This window comes from Botrytis fragariae (assembly GCF_013461495.1).
Source record: "Botrytis fragariae strain BVB16 chromosome Unknown tig00000223, whole genome shotgun sequence".
In the NCBI taxonomy this organism is placed as follows: domain Eukaryota; kingdom Fungi; phylum Ascomycota; class Leotiomycetes; order Helotiales; family Sclerotiniaceae; genus Botrytis; species Botrytis fragariae.
Genome location: NW_023501001.1, coordinates 160,853 through 179,602, shown reverse-complemented (window position 1 = coordinate 179,602; position 18,750 = coordinate 160,853). Strand labels below are relative to the sequence as shown.

Below are 18,750 nucleotides of genomic sequence, written 5' to 3'. Positions count from 1 at the left end.
TTAGGATTTTCATAGGATAGTCTTTCAAGTAAGAAGTTGTCGTTACCAAATAACGTAGAATGATATTTAGGCTCACGATTTTTATGTCCCTTACTACTGTGCATCACTCGATATCTCTGTGATTTGGATCATAGGGAATCTAGATAATATCTGCGCTCGCATGATCTTGATTGTTGTTGTAGATGTTTGAGATTTGAGCCTCGCAGAAACACTATCTAACTTGATTCTTAAAATTACAATTCACCTTCTCCTATCGGAGATTGAGGAAGGTAAGAAAGGAAACTACACAACATCTGATTTGAGACCAATATAATCAATCGTCTATCCAAACAAATGGTTAATTCCAAGCTGTGAATAGACACCTCTCCTCTAACTACAAACCCAACAAACCCAACACTTTGAGACGCTCCTTCCTCACTTTGACTATCCCTTCAAGCCCGCGGATATTTCTCCAGATCCTGATGTAAGCTACACCGATCAGGGACATCATGCTTGCGCCATATCGCGGTATAGCCACGAAAAAGACATGGGAATCCACGTTCTGTAAGAGCAGTACAGTTAGTTGTCCCCTCATTTATAATTAATTCATCGCGAACTGCAGTTTTTGTTCTCATGAGTGCTTGAGTGTCAGATATACTTTTCTCCTTAGCTATCTTCAGGGCTCCGACATCATCATCCGCCGTTTCTGCAGCCGTCAGTGGCAATCCTAAAGCTTGACTAATTTCTTTTCCTCGACGGAGTCTCTCGGCGTTATATTCTCTCCAGAAATCTCTTTCTTCGCCAATGAGGGGATCTACATTGGGATCTTCTTCGGGATCAGGAATAATCATTCCTTCGTAGAAGGTTTCGGGGTCGATTCCCGCTTCCAACAATGCGTAATAACGATCGCTTCCCATCCACATGTGTGATAGTGGTTCGTAGAAATTGAGGAGATAATTGGGTGGTTCATCTTCGGAATCGCTTGGAGTCTCAGCACGCGCGCCTTCAGGTCCTGGGGGAGGTACAGCTGGGTCTCCAGGTGGACGAGAGCCGGGTGGAAGAGTTCTAGATGGTGGTAATGGAGGAGCTTCAGCAGCTGTAGTGACAGCAGGAAATTCACTCGTTGTCGTAACCGGAGGAGGTGTTGGTGAAGCTGATTGGTCAGTTTTAGGGTCTGGAGTCTCAACTTGACCCGAATCTTCAGAGAAAGGGCTGGGAATTTTCGGGTCAGGTGGAGGCCCGCTGGTTGTCGTGATTGGAAGAGGTGCTGGTGCTGTAGTAGCATGAGGCTTTTTTCCGAAAGCTGCGGGTACTTTTTGATCCAGATTAGAACCCGTATCTGGCATATATCGAGTGATTTCGTGCAACTGCGTCTCTACTATATCATTTTCTGAATACCCAAGTAGCAATATACTAATGCGATCCATTTCTCCCTGGTGCTCCTTGATCCATGTTCTAATGGCGGTCATTATCATTAATCCTGCTAGATCTTTTGGCATTGCAAAGATGCCCATCGAAATTCCTGGAAATGCAATGGATCTCAGCTTGTTTTCCATCGCAAGGTCTAGACTTTTCCGAAAAGCGGTCAACAAAAGTTTTCCATCTCGCTGATTTGCTATATTCCAATTCGGACCAATAGCATGGATAATATATCTGCAAGATCTAATATTCCAAGAATGTGTCGTTCCATAAGCTGCACCCACTTGTCCTGGATGCGGAAATAGCTCGTTCATTTCAGTTTGAAGTTCTGCACCAGCTGCGGCATGAATCGCCCCATCAATACCACTTCCCTTTTTCAACCTAACATTCGCAGCATTGACAATCACATCGACCGGATATTTTAACAAATCTCCTTCAAGGACCTCAACCCTGGTGCCTAAATACTCAGTGGTCGAAATGACCTTGTATTGACTTTGAAGACCAGCCATCTTGTAAGGGATTTGGCACAAATGTCTTATTATGAATCGTGCATGCGAGAAGTTTGAATAACAGGGTCCTTACTTTCCGCTTGAAACTGTATTAGATTGACTTCTTTCAAGGACGAGTTTATGAAAGTTCACGAAAGTTCACGAACAAGCATTGAAAGAAGACCGTTTGCGGTCCGAGCTAGGAATAAAGAAAGGAAACAGAAGTCATTATTGAGAAGAGAAAGAACAATACATGGATAGACACTAATTGCCACAAGTATAAAGAAACTGGGCGTTGTTCATTGAGTTCCTCCAAATTGTCGAACATACTTGTATCGTACTAGGTCAAGTGAGATTCCACGGTAGAATCACCGTCATGTAGATTACACTTGTAACATCAATCCTCATACAACTCTCGACGTCGAATAACAGTAATCGACCATATTATATATCAATTGAAGATCTCAGACTTGAGAGAACGATCTGATGAAAACAGTTCGCGGCGGAGAGGAGAATTGATATTGAGCACAGACCAATTATCCTCACAACACGGACATCAGGACTCCGGAAATAATTCCCCAAAGTCTTCTTATTCCCAGTCGATGTATTTTTTATATATTTTGGAGCTAAAATCAACGATGAACTTCGCAAATTTGCAAATTTTTAAGATATGCAACAAAAATATTTCAGGACCTCGAAGTCACGTGTACAATAGCCACACTTCAGCAGGAACTGAATTTGTTACTTGGCTTCGATCGATTTGATTGCATGGCAGATAAACCTTGGAACAACTCAATAAGGGACCACACTATCAGTGGCACTATCATGCAACCCAACTTACACAAGTATGCCAGACTGATAGCAGTACTTCAACTCTGATCGTTGAGGATGGTGTTAACATTGAAGATATATTTGGTATACCTATGCATGATATCAAACAACGGCTGGTGCCAAACCAATCTAGTGGATGAGCATCTCCTTGGGAGATAATCATTCACAAAGATGCTCTCGAACCTGAAGATTGGTGCCAATTGTCTATTCCACATTCCGACAACATCGTAACAATGATCATACATACACAATTTCTCCAAAAGTTATAAAGAGCATCAGAAAGTTGAATGTAGGTATGCAAGAATGTAGATTTCTATATCAAGCTCATAAATAAGTTCCACCCGGTACTATGCTAGAATTTTGAGTTCTTGATATTTAACGCGCTGCTCCAACACCCCAGTTCTCATTCTGCTCCTCGAAGGCCAAATGCTCGAAGTACCAATCTCTGCCGATACTAAAAATCTCTTTCTTCAGGAGAGCCACATTTAGTTCAAGCTCCTCAATCTCTACTTCCTCCTCTACCGCCACGTCTTCCCATAACCAGTTCAAAAACTTTTCTGCGTTCTGTCTCTCAGTACGCTCTCCCTTCTCTATAAGATATTGCCATCCCTGCTCCAACCTTCTCTCCCAAATTACTTCGTTTGCGAAATTTCTGGCAGCTATTACCTCCGGTCCCTCGATCTTATTGAGAATCAGTGGTGCGCAAGCCGGCATGGTGGTTTCAGAGGATCCTTCATTATCATCTCCAACCTTCGATGGCACAGGACTCAGCTGCGCATGCTCTGATTCGATGGCTCCAACCTCCCCGGTGAATGCGATCAAAGGAACGAGATCAACGTGCTCGGACTGTTCCTTGTGGGACTTCTTCCTGGACGATGGCATAGGCCATCCGCCTTCTTCTTGGTTCCCTTCGTCTGATGATTCAGAAGCGGTTTCTTCGGGGGCAACAGGAGAAGAGATTACGCACTCATCAGACTTGGAAACTTCTGGCGTATGCTCGACTTCCTTCTCGGACACAATTGGTAATTTCGCAGAGCTGTTCATCTGGAAAAGGCTCATGATCTCTGATCTGGCCTGTTGGAACATTTCAGGTGTCACCGGCGCCGATTTGAGGGTCTCGAGAAGTCTTGCGTTCTCTGGCGAAATGGAAGTGACATTCTTCGATGCTATTGGCATACGTGTAACGTTTCTGACTGGTCCCAGACTTTGCGATTCCCTCTCCTCAGTCTTTCCTGCCACCAATGACCATGACCTAGAGCATTGAAATTCTGATAACACGTCGCAGACCTGTCTAGGCAACAAAGGCGATGAAATAATATTTTTATCAACTCTGGAATCTCCCGAACTTTCGCCTGCAGTCTTCTTAATCCTCATTGGTATGGGTGCAGATACCATTGACGATTCTCTTAGGACAGAACCTTCGAGTGGCATCGTGGTGTTCACGGTCTGTTTAAGTGTTTTGCTTGTCGTAGCTGAAGGCGAAACTGGCAGCGACGGAAATTCTTTCAGCCTCGAACCTTCCAACGGAAGTGGGTTTCCCATCGGCTTGTTTGAAGCTCTACTCGCAGCGACCGAGGAAGGTGACGCTGAGAACATCGGTGTACCAACAACATTTCGTGGCGATGGCGCGTTGCTTATTTTTCGATCCAGTATAGCACTCTTTCTTGCAGCAGGAGAGGGGGCTGGGGCCGCAAAAACAGGAGCAATAAAACTGCTTCGCTGCGGCATATGAGCGGCCGGTCCAGCCTCTATGATCCCCATGGAAACTGGGCCCTTCAGCTTAAGCCAATACTTTGCATCATAGCAAAGAGGCGCAGCAGGTTTCCAGACAATGCCTTCACCAAGGCCAATGAGGCCAAAAGTCTTCGCAAAAGGACACTCTTTCTCCACCTCATCGGCTAGAGCTTGCATCTTTGCGAATGCTGGGTCCGGATTCTTCAGTTCGATGGTTTCGTGGTAGAATCCTCCCCGAGAAATGTTTACAATATTAATAGACTCGTTTTCGATGTCTGAATATGGTTCATCCGGCTGCCATTCGTTGTTGATGGAAACAGAAATGATGACGAAATATCGCTCTGGCAGTGCACTGACTGCGACGTCTTTCTGGATCTTTGGGCCGATCCACTCCCCAGCGATGATAAGGGGATGTTCATCGTTGATCTTGACTTTGGGATTCAGCTTCTGGAAACGAGCATGGAACTGCTTTTTTAGGGCAAGGATTTCCGCTCGAGCTGGTTGAATGAAATCAAGGAATTTCAAGCTGTCGAGAGCTGGTGTCAGAACATCCGAATTTCGAGTCTGTATGTAAATAGTGTCTTCTGCTGTGATGCGAATATCTCCATGAGTTCCATGAAGTTTTACTGTTCCGGTGACAGAAATGCTCCCAGTACGTCGAGCCTTTGAGGTTCTCTGGTATTTTGAGAATTCCACGAGTAAGTTTTTGGGCTTACCAGAGATTTTGGGATAGAGGGTATCCTTCTTGGAAGCCATGATGTCGCATGTGGTATGGTTAAAGATAGGTGTCAAGAACTCGAAGTTTGAATCCGAGATTAAGATGCTATCGAGTTGAGGAACTTGGGAGTTGCTGTATGAAAATTGCTGTAGAGGAGAGGGAATATTTTCGAATGTGGAGTCTTAACGACTGTATATAAGGATAAAAGATCGAGGGGGTGAATCAAGTTCCCAAGATGGAAAGAAGTTGATTGTGGGGAAGGAGCGCTAACGGTTGATGCAGATGAATTGCGGGATGAGTTGATGACTTTAAAATCGAATATGAAATTGCTTGTTGTACCACAATTACAGTAAATAATCAACCAATTTACTACATGACTGACTCCTCAAAGCCACAAATGAGCTATTAACCTCATAAAATTCACCCATTATGTGAGATTATGCTTTTCCGACCTGCTTGCACCACAACAAAAGTGAATATAGGATATTACCACCCACGCCTTCGACCCCCCGAACGCCAGAAATTAGCAAAAGATCTCATGATATTCACCGATCATGATGGAAGTTCCGCAATCTCTGGCTGCCTTTGTTCAGTATCAGGCGCCTCCGCAATCCCGCTCCTTTGATTCGACTCCACATTCCCCAAACTCCAAGTCGACTGTTGGCTACTCATCAACATACCCATCGGCGCATCATTAGGGATAATGACAATCCTGAACCTTCTCTGTTCCTTCTTCTTCAAATTCTTCTCCTTCCTACTAGACTTTTTGTTCGCCTCTTCCTCCTCATCCTCTCCAGTGACCTCGCCCTTAACCGAGGGTAGTTCCAACCACGCTTGAAAGCCCTTACCTCTAAACGACTGATCATTCCATTTATGGAGCGTAGCTCTCAAACTCCCTTCATGCATTAATCCATCTTTGACTTTTTCAACTACTTTCTTTCTGTGAACCGATCTTCCGGTATAATACCCTGCAACAGGACCACCGAAGACGAGGAGTCCGGTACTTAATACACCGGTAGAAATACCGGCGGTCCATGCTGCCCAGTCCTCCTGTATAGTGAGACTAGCTGCTTTGACAATTTCGTGCGTGAAGAGATGCCATTCATCATGAGAAACACGGTAATCGTAGAGACGTTGATGGAAAGGAAAGCCGGAGGCCAAAGAATCTGTTTTGGTGGGAATGACGAGTTTGGAGATTGGAAACGAGGGGGTAGAGGTGAGTGTTTGGTTGATGGACATGTTGTCCTGGTAATCTACTTCTTGGGAATAGGGATCCATCAGATACGGTGGTGCTTGGGTTGGGTCGTAGTCTGGGGATTTACTTTGTGTATGTTAGTTTAGATCTTTTAATCATGAGAACTGGGAGACTTACTATGCCATAGATGGCTTCTCATCTAAATCTGGAGAGGCAACCATTTTTCTCTTGACCTCACTACCCAATAGTCCTTCGGGAACTTTGGTATCAAAGCTCATTTTCGCCAGATGTTGGTATGCAACTAGGGAAAGAATACAAGTCACAGGAAAATTCTAAACAAGTGTAGATGAATCAAAGAATCAAAACCCAAAAACATACGAAGAACTCTATCTAAGTACTATGCGTGCATCAATAAATATACAAAAAAGTAAAATGAACAAAGTCTACTCCAAAAAGTATATTTGTAGTCCAACCCGAAGCTATACTCACAGGATCCACATTGCTCACGTACTCGTACAGCACAGACATCTATCAACTGCAAAAGATCACCCCAATCCCAGCAACATCACCGCCGTTTTGAAATTCAACCCCATCTATGTTTGAGGATGTGAAATACGAACGGGCCAATCAATCTACAAGCACTAACTTAGATAAGTATTTTGTGGAGATTGATGATCGGAAGGATTCAGATCTTTGAAAAGTCCGACCTCGTAAGTTCAGCAGCCCAACTTTGCTGAGAATTAACCTTATATATTTGAGGCTTGTGTAGAAAAGAGGTTCGAGAAGGCTTGCACTAGCACCTCATTCCTTCAAACTCCCCAATAAAAATGGGATCGTCTGAGACGACTATTTAAATCAAGTCGCTGCCTTACAATCCCTGAAAAGGTTATGATTGTCGTTGAAATAAGCAAGGAAGTCAAGATAACAACTTTATGGCCGCTTCTACGCACGTAAATATCGGTCACTGTGCAGATTTTACTGTCTTTTGGATATTGGTAAGATGTGGCATCTAGCACTCCCTAATATGTCCGGCGAAAACCCATATTCATCGTGGCGTTTCCTTAGATCCGCTGTGCGGCTGAACCTCCAAGGGCCTGTTATATCGATCTGGAGATGAGGATTTGAATCATGTGTGCATTTTTCATGATTTGCAGGCGTTAAGGCGTCAAACAATTCCATGCGGACGAACGAGACATTTCACTTCGTCCATAACGGAAGTTCTTTGACTTTGACTCTTTTATATTTCCTGTTTTGAAATGCTTATGAAGATTCCATTCACATAGTATGAGCATTCAATAAATTCCCTCGCGAGTAACCGGCAATTCAATACTAAGCAAGAGAACTCTAGAGAGTAGTATACAAAGATACCTGATGTAAGAATATGTACGATCTACTGGAAGGAATGTGCGTCTTATATATCCGAGCAATAGCGAGACATATCATAACAATTATAGGATAAAGCAGACTAATTTGATTACGTCCCTGATTTGTTGAGTCATGACGAGTGAAACAGTATGATGGGAGAACTCCCCCCAAACAAACTCTTCTCTGTAGCAAATTAGTTGATGAAGCATCAAGAAGGAAATGTGACAAATACTCATTCAATTATGTTTGGAGGGAATTTGCTGGCGGTGAGACCCTGATTTGATAAAGAGTCGAGATTTCAATAAGTAGAAAATTGCTCGGTTTGACCGACACCAAGCTCTTCTTTTGAGTTCGTAGACACAGTTTGGGATTTTGATATATGCTGATGTTAGAAAGCTAGTGTCTTAAGGGAGCAATTTCCTGGGAAGATTACCTAAGTACCCTTTTATGCAAAATTACGATGCTGCTATACAGAGAAGTATCCATGGACTCCAAAGCACTGAAAATCTACAAAACTATGAGATTATCCCAGTCATTAGAACTACTCCCAACGTTCATGGATATTCCAACTGGTTTAAGGTTTTCAATAGCGTAAAGTAGGGACCCTGTCAGAAATTCTTGTCATAGTTCCATCGCACCATCTAGAATCCCCAATTGTGCTGTAAGTTTCAAGCAATTATTAACAGTCATCTTCTGCATCGCATCAATACCACATGCTTCACTAATCGCTGGTCTCAATAAAATTTTGCTTCCCAAGTACTAATCTCTTTGACGTCTTGTTCGTGGCGACCAATGAGTCTCTGCATGACAAAGGCCCTTCCAGAGATATTGCCATCTATTCGGACATTTGGACGTTTAGTTCAACGAAACCGACTGGATGATTCTCTGTATTTTCGATCCACATATTCATGACTTCCGTGTGGTCCTCCTGTGGTCGAAGCCAAGTCCATCTTCCAATAAGAGCCATACCCGGACACTCATCACAATTTAACTGAACATAAGTATCAATCCCCGGTGAATGACTGCCGGCATGTTACCCTCGTAAGAAAGTGCCTTTAATATATCCTGGTCCATATCGTGTTGAGTGGTGGAGGCCTTCGAATCTGAGCTCGTTCTGTCTGTGAAACAATCTCTGAGCTTCATGTCTGATTTGTTGCAGGTTGAAGTAAACTTAAAAGACCTCAACCAGAACCTTTAGTACTCCCTGCGCATAGTAATTACTTCGTGCAGTGGTCTCTCAAGATAGGGATGTCCTATAGGGTAAAAGGAGCTAGACGCTTGTCGCTCGTGAAGCCGACGATTGCTTCATACACCATACCACGAAGCTCGGACGCAAGGTCAAGCAAGGAAAAGGGATTTCCTGAGGCTTGGAGAAGTTTGGCCATAAAGAATCATTCATTATTGATAACCTCCGATGTACCGAATTTCAGGGGATTGACAGCTGGTTAAACAATAAAGTTTGGACCGAATTGGGGTAATTTAAGATCAAATTTGGATTGAAGTGGGTGAACAGGAGGAGCAAAGGAAAGTTTAACAGAGTTTGTATTTACCGATTGAGAATGGAAGAGAGCAGGTAAACTGCATTGACATATTGAATTGGGAGTAAAAAGTGTAGTTCAGATCCAAATAAGATCTTGTTTGTGTTTACATTAATTAGTTGGAAACCGTCTGATCTCAAATATGACAGAACTAATAAAGTCTGGCAGGAGCGAGGTAATGGCGATTAACAATCTAACCCGATTAGATCCACATTAGCCTTGTCAGAAATGCACAACCCCCATCATCCTTGTCGAAATAAACTGACAACTGCCCAAAACGCACCCTCGTAGAATTGAACAGTCGTTCTTCCAGATTCTCCAAGACAATTGATTTCGAGATCCTGAAATCTGCCTGATTCGATATCTGCAACAAACTCTTTACTTTTCCCAAGTTTGGGAATTTTGATTTTGGATAGACTGGCTACAAAACTTTTGGAGTGTGGTGTTGGCAAATCTGGCACACACTCAATAACCAATTCTAACATCAACGGCGACATGTTACCTCCTGTCGAAGAGTCCATTCTTCAGAGTAACCCTAAGTTTGCAGATTTGTACAAAAAGCTTTCAACCAATATTTTAAATCCTAATGGTTCTACTAAAAATCATCCTGCTCAGAAAGAGCGGGATGCAATCTCTGGGGTAGCTTTTCCCCTCACTCTACTATTTTCTATAGTTACTAACATACACTCCTAGGCACTAAAAACTTCCAGAATAGAAGCCGCGAAATCGCAGATCCTATTATCTTCCCTATCGTCTCTAGATCTCTCACCACCGCCTCCCATCCCCGCGAAACCTCGAACCCGAACTTCTCAGCCCGCACCCCCAAGAAAGGCTGCCGAATTACCAGATGAACTCGTTGAGCTGGTTATTCTTCTCACGGCAAAGCTCTCTCTTCCTTCAAGCTCCCTCTCCAAACGCGATATTATTCTCTTAGAATCCACACCGACATACCACTCCCTCCCAACCCACCTTCCGCAACTGAGCGCCCTCCTCAGCACCAACCTCCACAACACCGCCCTCTCCCTTTCGCGAATCCTATCCCCGACAACAAACGCCTCTTTCCTGCACCGCCAAATTCCCAATCTCCTCCCCAGCGTCCTAACTCTGCAATCGACTCTACTCACGCAATCCCATTCTCTCGCTCTCGCCCGCACAACCCTGACCAATACCACCACGCAGCTTCTAACTTCATACCACCGCGCTACAGCCCTCATAATTCAGCTCCTTGAGCGTTCGAAACATGGCCCCATTACCCGACACACTATTTCCAAGATCTCTCTCCTCTCCCTCCAATCTCAGACTATTTCTCACGAACTGCAACTCAAGTATGTACAAGGAGAAAAAATCATCTACGACGAACGAACAACCGAAGCTTTACAAAATTATATGCGGGAATTGCGTGGGGGCAGAGAGAGGTTGAAGGAGAGGGGCAAATTGAAAGAGAGAGATTTATGGGGGTATGGGGTAGGAAGGGAGGACGAGAGGAAGGAGAGACAGATGAGGGAGATTGCGAGGGTATATGGGGAACTCAGGGAGGAGCTGCAGGAGGTGAAAAGGGATGTGGAGAGGTTGAGAGGAAGTTGATTGCGTGGATCAGTGATAGAGAAAGAGAAGGATAGGATGATTTACGATTTTACGATTTTGATGATCAGACGGAAAGATGTGATGAACTTATGGCTTAAATAAATCAGATGATAGTTGGTGTTGTATTGAGAGAGCTGAAAGATACGATATTTCTATTGGGGATGCAATTCTTGGGAATTCTGTGATAAATTCAATTACGTTCGATAACAATTCAGAAAGGCGGAACAATTTATGGAGGGAAGATTTTTTATTCACTTCAATGGTATATGTTGCATCTATCTATTCTTCTGGACTAAGCTCTAGAATCCCAAGGATATTTTCTACCACTCCGTGCTATATTAGATTTTGGGATTAAAATTATATAACCGATCTATGGCTTGACAGCATGGATGGCAGCAGCCAATCTCTTGACGTTTGCTGAGGTGATACCTGCAACAGAAATTCTACCATCCTTGGTAGCATATACGGAATGCTAAGTTTATGATTAGCGCCACCTCTACGACATCAGTCCGGAACAAAACTTACTTCAGTAGCCAATTTATCCATTTGCTCAGGGGTCAAACCAGTGTATGCGAACATGCCAATTTGGCTAGTGATGTGAGACCAGTCGTGCTTTGAGCCCAAGTTCTCGAGTTCCTTCTTCAATAAAGCTCTCATGGTGATGATACGATCAGCCATTCCCTTGACCTCAGCAAGCCATTGCTTGTTCAAGGCCTTGTCGTTGAGAATGGTAGAAGCAATACGGGCACCGTGAACGGGAGGGTTGGAGTAAAGAGGGCGGACAAGAATCTTGATTTGTGAATCAACACGCTTCTTCTCGGCGGCATCGGCGCAGACAATGGAGAATGCACCAACACGCTCACCGTACAATCCCATGTTCTTGGCGAAAGATTGGGCGAGACATGGGTTGTGACCTTGCTCAATGAAGTGACGGATGGGGAAAGCGTCCTTGTCGGTATCACCAGAGGCGAATCCTTGATAGGCCATGTCGAAGAAAGCATAGTGTCCACCAGCCTTGACAGCATCGCTAATCTCCTTCCATTGCTCGACAGTTGGGTCAACACCAGTGGGGTTGTGCGCACATGCGTGGAGCAAGAAAGCGCTTCCCTTTGGTGCAGCCTTGATGTCTGCAATCATGCCCTCAAAATCGAGGCCGATTGTGTCCTTGTTATAGTATCTATATTTCTCAACCTCGAGACCTGAGTCCTTGAATACTGCAGCGTGGTTTGCCCACGATGGAGTTGGGATGTAGATCTTCTTTGCGCCGGGGTAGAATCGTTGGAGGAAAGCACCTCCAATTCGGAGAGCTCCAGTTCCAGAGATGGATTGTGTAATGACTAAACGATCAAGGGCACTCGATCCCTCACCGTATGCAAGAACGGCAGCTGCCTTGGTGAAATCTGGAACACCAGTAATACCCGCATATTCTTTGTTGAGCTTTGCTTGTACGACCTTGTCTTCTGCGGTTCGGACGGATGGAAGGACGTAAGGTTGGCCTGCATCATCTCTGTATGCGCCGACACCTAGAATAAAGTTAGTGATGTTAAATTGAAAGCAGTTTGGTGTTGCAAACCTAAGTTGATCTTCTCCTTGAAACTATCTGCCTTGAAGGCCTCAGTAATACCTGTATTTTTGTTAGATTTTCAAATCAAACAAATGATCCCATTGTTGACTCATACCTAAAATGGCCTGTCACAAACGATCGCACAATTAGAAAGCTACCCCTCTACCGAATTAGAAGAGTCAACAACTTACATCCTGTATTGAATTAGCCTAAAAGTGTCTAAAGTAGTGCCATTGACAAGAAATACGTACTGGAGGACCTTGAGGAACATCTGCCCATGTGGAAGCTTGTCGGATGGCAATGCTACTTCTAGAAGCAACACCACGGGTAATAGCTTGCCTGCTGGCTAATCTGAAGGGAGAAAGCATCTTGAAGGTTGACAATTGGGAAAAATGATGTTTGGTTAAAAGATGGAATATTAATTCAATTAAATGAATCTGACAGCAAGGTTGCTTGAAGAAACAGGCGAGGCCAAGCAAATACTTTCGTCTTGAGAACAGCTGCCCCAGAAACTACCCACAAGCTTCCGATTGGCGTGTGCATGGGTGTCTGGGGATTGAGCGGGCTGGCATAAGTTCGGATTGTCTTGTAATTGAAGATGCGCACGAATAAGAATAAAATTTGAGGATATAATTTATTGGCAATGGACGGTAATGTACTCAGGCCCATATTTTCGCACTTTCATATGCATTTATATCACTGTTACATACAGCTTTTGAGGGAATATTTTGCATTCACAGATAACTTCTGTAGAGGCAGTCAAGACATTGATCCACCAAAACATGATGTGATATCGGAAAGATTCGTTATCGAATTGGTCACAGCGTCGAGACAAATTAAACGGTGCTGACTGTGATTGCCCAAAATTCAAACCCCTCCTTCAACGGCCTCAGATTGAGAAGCAACCGAGAGATCGACAGCGACAGTTGATGATAGTCCAGTTTGGACATAAGAGCTCTGAATTTCTTACGATGAAAGATTCTAAGAAAGCAGTGGTACTTGGCATTAGTGGATGTTCATCTAGTGGTAAGACAACACTTAGTCGACTTCTCCGTGATATCTTTCCACATACTTTCGTTCTTCACGAAGATGACTTTTATAGACCCGAAGAAGAGTGAGTTTGGATTTTTGATTGCATTGCTTTTGATTTGTATCCTGTTTTGCAACCTAGTGTCTGATTTGCGAAGTACTTTTCAATGTACCCCCTACTAATAATAAGTAGACTCCCTAAGAAGCATGATCTTGTAGACTGGGATTGCGCGGAAGCTTTGGATATACCAGAAATGGTCAAGTCTCTTGAGCATATACGCAAAGAAGGCACATTTCCTGTCAGTCATTATTCTTATCTGTGTTTTGGTAGTTGCAAATCTTGCAGAACGCGTCCTCATTCTTCATAGCCTAATCTGGATTCCAAAGAAGACAAAAATTCTATTGGAGAATGCCCCGTGTCAGATGAAGATATCGAAGCACTAAAATCTGAAGTGAAGGCATGGACTCAACCTGGACAGCCAGGACATGGAATCTTATCAAACACAGATTCTCCCATTCGTCTTTGCATATTTGATGGGTTCCTTCTCTATTCCAAATCCCTGGCCGCACTTCAATCCCAGATCGATTTAAAACTCTTTCTACGTGTCAGTTATGAGAAGGCAAAAGGTCGAAGGGAAGCTCGTAGTGGCTATGTAACTCTCGAGGGATTCTGGGAGGATCCACCAGGATACGTTGATAAGATTGTCTGGCCGAATTATGTTGAGGATCACAAATGGATGTTCGAAGGTGATGATGTTGAGGGGAAATTAAAAGAAGATGTTGTTAGTGAGCTGGGTCTGAAATGCCAGGGTGGAGGTCTAGACATTGATATGACCACGACTCTTAGGTGGGCCGTGGCTACACTTATGGAGTCTTTGCCTTCATTTGCAAAGGGAAACTGAACAACCGGGAGGTAGTCAATTGAGGTCATTGTAGGTTGAATAGCGATGTGATCAGCTTGTGCATGTTTGGATATCTTCCATGGACCTGAGCCAGAACGCTCAATTCGACCTAGTGGGGCTATCATTTCGTTGGTCTCCTCTAACAAGGGATGGCCGAAGAAAGAAAAACTCGATGCGACAAAGGAGATAGAGAACAGTTACAAATGTCTGAATATTTCTTTGACACATAACAAAGAATACGCTAGCACTGAGAATCAACGCATTGTTTTAATCATCGACTCCGCTGTGAACATGATACAAATTTTGAGTATAAAACTCTATTCCCCCTTCTTGATATATCTTTTCCTTCTAAATTCAAATCACAACATTCAAATTTTTACAACAATAACGCCTGCATCAATATGTCAAACTATATAGAAGCAACAATGCAAGACCCGCAGACCCGAGAGGTTAACGAGCTTGCCGCTCGACTCAAGCGTATGAACATCGAAGACACTTTTCAACCAAACCGAAAACGTAAGTATGAGAGGTGCACCGCTCGTGAGCAAGTTCTGTCTCACAAGCGCCGACAATGTAACGACGGTGCTCAAGTGAGCCAAGTTACGGCCTGGTACTCGTTTACCGAACGATTAAATCTCTCAGGGCGCTTTTTCTACAAGTTCTATCTCTCTAGTGGGAGAGGCGAGTGCGAGTAAAGGTAAGTTAGTCATTTCATAATAAAAACACCTTTACACATCCCTTTAATCCAAATATAATTTCATCCATACCTCCTAGTGATCCTTAATCCACCTGAGCCCAATGTAGATATAATTCGTCCTTCCCAAGAAAGACAATGACGCTCTGCTACTTTCGAGAACCCCATGACAACTAAGTCTTACACATTGGCCATCTCATATTACGCCCCGATGTTCTCTGTCCGAATTCAGATTATATTACTACTTGCTATTCTTCCTAAATGCCAATTATTTTGCTTGTGTACCATTACATGCAAAATTTATACTTGTCATACCTAATGTAGACAAGTAGACACATCAGAAGGCGCTCGCTTCATCCAGATGTCTCAATACATCATAATACACAAATCACTCGAAGAAAAATTGTATTGCACAAACTTCCAAGATCGATTTTCATAGTGAAAAGTAAATATCTAATCTCAAAATCGAGCATACGGAGGAGCTTCCTATTCAACCCATACTTCCCAAACACATGCCGGCACATTACAACCACCAATGAACGGTGTATTCGGTTTCTTTGGTGTTATATTGGAGAGGATTGTAGAATGGTTTGGGTGTAATGAGAATTGAAACAGAGACTACCTACACTTTACTTAATGTTTTGAATGATTTTTAACTCCGAGGTTCATTGTAGAAGATATGATATGCGAAGTTCACAGATGTATTGATATATGAATGTACTATGCAATGATGCATTCTCGAAACTACCAAGGGATGCATAGATAAGCCGTCTTCTACTGTTGGAGGTTGGATAGTAACGAACCATATACATGATCTTTGTGATTGACGCAGAGAACAGAAAGCTTGTACTGCCAGAGTGTTTATCTAACTAAGATAAAAAGGGGATACGCGAACTCGAATCGGACTTACAAACCCGAAAGGCTGTGCACTAATAATTACCTAGGTACAAATACTGAATTTCGGGTACCTGTCGTCACTATTTTACCATGTTTTGTAAGCAGGAATTTTAGCTACCCCGCTATCGTCATTGGGCGGCCCCACCAGATCACAATATAAACATCAAAATGCCCCTTTGGCATTGATCTTCCCCCAAGACAATTTCGTTCTCATCTCAGAATATATCCCCTGCTGTTTTCTGCAATAATATAGATAGCACAATGCCTGAAACTATGCGAGCAGTGGGTATGTAGTTTTTTATTCAATGCATTGGAAACTCAAGCTCGTGTTCTTGGCGCTCCCACCAGCTACACGCAACTGCACACCAAGGAAAGCAATATTGGCTAACATAACTCACCAGATATCAAAGATGGCAAAGGCCATGCCGATGCCCTTTTCATTAATGATTCAACGCCCAAGCCTACCGCTCAATCGGGCGAAGCTATCGTCAAAGTCAAAGCTTTCGGTCTTAACCGCATGGATCTTCTCCAACGTGAAGGCCTCTATCCTGTTCCACCACAAGCTCCCAAAACTCTCGGTGTGGAGTTTTCTGGTACGATTGAAAGTTTAGGCACAGATATTAAAGATGGCTTTAGTGTTGGAGATGAGGTTTTTGGTTTGGCGTATGGAGGTGCATATGCGGAGTACCTTGCTGTGAGCACGCACATGCTATTGAAGAAACCGGATCATTTGAGCTGGGAAGAGGCAGCTGGTATTCCTGAGGTATGTTATTACCCACTATACCTATACCCCTCTAGATGTCATTCATGGATTGAGTTAACATAAACGAAATAGACATGGATAACAGCTACTCAAGCTATGTATCTCGTCGGCGAATTCTCCCAAGGGAAGTCCATTCTCTGGCACGCAGGCGCATCGTCCGTCTCAATCGCCGGCATTCAACTCGCAAAGAACTCCGGTGCATCAGCTATCTATGTAACAGCAGGATCACAAGAAAAGATCGATTTCTGTGTCAATACGTTAGGAGCAACAGCAGGCTTCAACTACAAAACACAAGATTGGGCCAAGGAGATTACCGCTGCTACAGATGGCAAGGGTGTTGATATTATTGTTGATTTCGTAGGAGCAAACTACTTCCAGGGAGATCTGGATGTAGCAGCAAAAGATGCGAGAGTTGTGCTTTTGGGAGTGATGAGTGGGACGAAATTACCAAGTGGTGTTGATATGGGTGCGTTCATATTCAAGAGAGTTAGATTTGAAGGAAGTACGTTGAGGAGTAGAGATGTGGATTATCAGGGCAAATTGAGAGATAAGTTGGAAGAATACCTTCCTAAATTTGAGGATGGTACATTCAAGATTTTTGTGGACAAAGTTTTCCCTTGGGAAAAGGTGGTTGAGGCCCATAAGGAAATGGAGAAAAACACTAGTAAGGGGAAGATCATCTGTACAATTTCTTAGAGGGATGAGACGCAGTGTATACTAGCGCTCTAGATGTTGAGGTTGAGCGATCAAAAGCATATTTCATGTACGATTAGTTTTGGGGGTGGAGATGTCATCGGCGTATCATAAATAGACTTGCAGAATCATCTGATTATAAGCCCATGGTGTATCTTTTGCACCGGTAGATCCTTCCTTTTCTTTGAAAACCAATATATACAACCATTAATCATAAAACTAAGCGTCCTTCCCTCTCTCAATTCACATTACATTCCCGACTCCCGAAGCCTCAGACCCTAATATTTACCCCATCCCCACAACATCATAATCACCCCTCCCCCATCTATAACAATACTCGCGCATAACGCAGGCCCAAAAGCCACAGTCCCGAAATATAACCATTCCACTCCCCAAAAGCCTGTTATCACCACATAAGCCCATAAAGTAAGGAAATACAGTTCAGGAGAGGAAAGATTGTAAGCGGTAATCAAACGAAGCATACCACTCACAAGAGTGTAGCAGCCGAAGGTGCGGGCAAAGAGGGCGGTTGCTTCATGAGAAGATGGAGGGGAGGTTTTAGGGGAAGTGGAAGTGGAAGATGGGATGGTGGAGTGTGGACCAAAAAAGAGTTTTCGGGTGGCAGGGAGGGAGAAAAAACATTGGGCGGAGTTGTAGAAACTGATGATGGCGTTCTGTGGGTGTTAGTTGGGGAGAGTGGATAGGGTGGTAGAATTGTTGGTCCTGCTTTGAAGGATTTTTGGACTTCAGAGTTGGGTCATAGAGTCGAAAAGAAAGACTCACGAAGAGTAGCCAGTATGGTAAAATACCTTGATCTTGTGGAAGACAGAAAGCCATGATATTTTTCATTGTGATATTAACAAACAGATAGATTGGGCTGGGTCATTCAGTTTCGTGGCGCGATCTGTAGCAGTAAGGACGTTGATGGGACAAAAGACACGGTATATAATCAAGGCTTGTTCTTGGGTGTATGTGAATTATGAGTTGATATTTGCATCCAGAGGGACAATTTGTCTTCGTTGTTGCAACAGCCAGCTGGTCTCACTCAGCAAATGACAATACAAGGGTTGCTCTTGTCGGGTAAGCTCAGCACCATACTTGGAGTTTGTGGGGGTTTTGAGAAATCATGTAACTCAACTGAGGAGAAAATCTCGCGATGCAAACACGATGCAGAACATGGAGTACATCCGAGCAATCCTACCCCTTCCACGCAAGATCGGATCTCTGTCGGCTAAACCTCGGATCGGATTTGTCTCAACGACGCAGGGTTAAAATCTGTTTTCTTTGACCTCACTCCTTATTCAGTCTGTACGGGATCTCACACGCAACATTCAACGAACAGGTTGTTATGAAAATC

The 18,750-nt window shown here is 43.6% G+C and overlaps 10 protein-coding genes across 10 annotated transcripts; 4 read left to right on the top strand and 6 right to left on the bottom strand.

Annotated features, from left to right (window-relative positions):
- Nucleotides 1–431: 431 nt before the first annotated feature.
- Bfra_010785 (putative appr-1-p processing enzyme family protein) lies at nt 432–1,907 on the bottom strand (the record flags this gene model as incomplete). Its single annotated transcript, XM_037341118.1, has 1 exon — nt 432–1,907. One exon carries the CDS (start codon nt 1,905–1,907, stop codon nt 432–434), a length of 1,476 nt encoding a protein of 491 aa, XP_037188537.1.
- Nucleotides 1,908–3,092: 1,185 nt separating this feature from the next.
- On the bottom strand, nt 3,093–5,207 carry Bfra_010784 (putative rna ligase 2 protein; the record flags this gene model as incomplete). Its single annotated transcript, XM_037341117.1, has 1 exon — nt 3,093–5,207. One exon carries the CDS (start codon nt 5,205–5,207, stop codon nt 3,093–3,095), a length of 2,115 nt encoding a protein of 704 aa, XP_037188536.1.
- Nucleotides 5,208–5,721: 514 nt separating this feature from the next.
- On the bottom strand, nt 5,722–6,957 carry Bfra_010783 (uncharacterized protein; the record flags this gene model as incomplete). Its single annotated transcript, XM_037341116.1, has 3 exons — nt 5,722–6,490; nt 6,542–6,696; nt 6,934–6,957. 3 exons carry the CDS (start codon nt 6,955–6,957, stop codon nt 5,722–5,724), a joined length of 948 nt encoding a protein of 315 aa, XP_037188535.1.
- Nucleotides 6,958–8,236: 1,279 nt separating this feature from the next.
- On the bottom strand, nt 8,237–8,679 carry Bfra_010782 (uncharacterized protein; the record flags this gene model as incomplete). Its single annotated transcript, XM_037341115.1, has 4 exons — nt 8,237–8,334; nt 8,368–8,457; nt 8,490–8,564; nt 8,604–8,679. The coding sequence occupies 4 exons, from the start codon at nt 8,677–8,679 to the stop codon at nt 8,237–8,239; spliced, it is 339 nt and encodes a 112-aa protein (XP_037188534.1).
- A 1,083-nt stretch (nt 8,680–9,762) lies between these two features.
- Nucleotides 9,763–10,851, top strand: Bfra_010781 (uncharacterized protein; the record flags this gene model as incomplete). Its single annotated transcript, XM_037341114.1, has 2 exons — nt 9,763–9,906; nt 9,961–10,851. The coding sequence occupies 2 exons, from the start codon at nt 9,763–9,765 to the stop codon at nt 10,849–10,851; spliced, it is 1,035 nt and encodes a 344-aa protein (XP_037188533.1).
- A 370-nt stretch (nt 10,852–11,221) lies between these two features.
- Nucleotides 11,222–12,783, bottom strand: Bfra_010780 (putative aspartate aminotransferase protein; the record flags this gene model as incomplete). The annotated part of the gene is made up of 4 exons (XM_037341113.1): nt 11,222–11,323; nt 11,377–12,374; nt 12,425–12,475; nt 12,654–12,783. 4 exons carry the CDS (start codon nt 12,781–12,783, stop codon nt 11,222–11,224), a joined length of 1,281 nt encoding a protein of 426 aa, XP_037188532.1.
- Nucleotides 12,784–13,386: 603 nt separating this feature from the next.
- Nucleotides 13,387–14,346, top strand: Bfra_010779 (putative nicotinamide riboside kinase 1 protein; the record flags this gene model as incomplete). The annotated part of the gene is made up of 3 exons (XM_037341112.1): nt 13,387–13,529; nt 13,638–13,743; nt 13,813–14,346. 3 exons carry the CDS (start codon nt 13,387–13,389, stop codon nt 14,344–14,346), a joined length of 783 nt encoding a protein of 260 aa, XP_037188531.1.
- A 401-nt stretch (nt 14,347–14,747) lies between these two features.
- On the top strand, nt 14,748–15,182 carry Bfra_010778 (uncharacterized protein; the record flags this gene model as incomplete). The annotated part of the gene is made up of 3 exons (XM_037341111.1): nt 14,748–14,862; nt 15,020–15,043; nt 15,121–15,182. 3 exons carry the CDS (start codon nt 14,748–14,750, stop codon nt 15,180–15,182), a joined length of 201 nt encoding a protein of 66 aa, XP_037188530.1.
- Nucleotides 15,183–16,198: 1,016 nt separating this feature from the next.
- Bfra_010777oa (putative quinone oxidoreductase protein) lies at nt 16,199–17,396 on the top strand (the record flags this gene model as incomplete). Its single annotated transcript, XM_037341110.1, has 3 exons — nt 16,199–16,223; nt 16,339–16,700; nt 16,773–17,396. The coding sequence occupies 3 exons, from the start codon at nt 16,199–16,201 to the stop codon at nt 17,394–17,396; spliced, it is 1,011 nt and encodes a 336-aa protein (XP_037188529.1).
- A 275-nt stretch (nt 17,397–17,671) lies between these two features.
- Bfra_010776 (putative ergosterol biosynthesis protein) lies at nt 17,672–18,230 on the bottom strand (the record flags this gene model as incomplete). The annotated part of the gene is made up of 2 exons (XM_037341109.1): nt 17,672–18,067; nt 18,177–18,230. 2 exons carry the CDS (start codon nt 18,228–18,230, stop codon nt 17,672–17,674), a joined length of 450 nt encoding a protein of 149 aa, XP_037188528.1.
- Nucleotides 18,231–18,750: the final 520 nt, after the last annotated feature.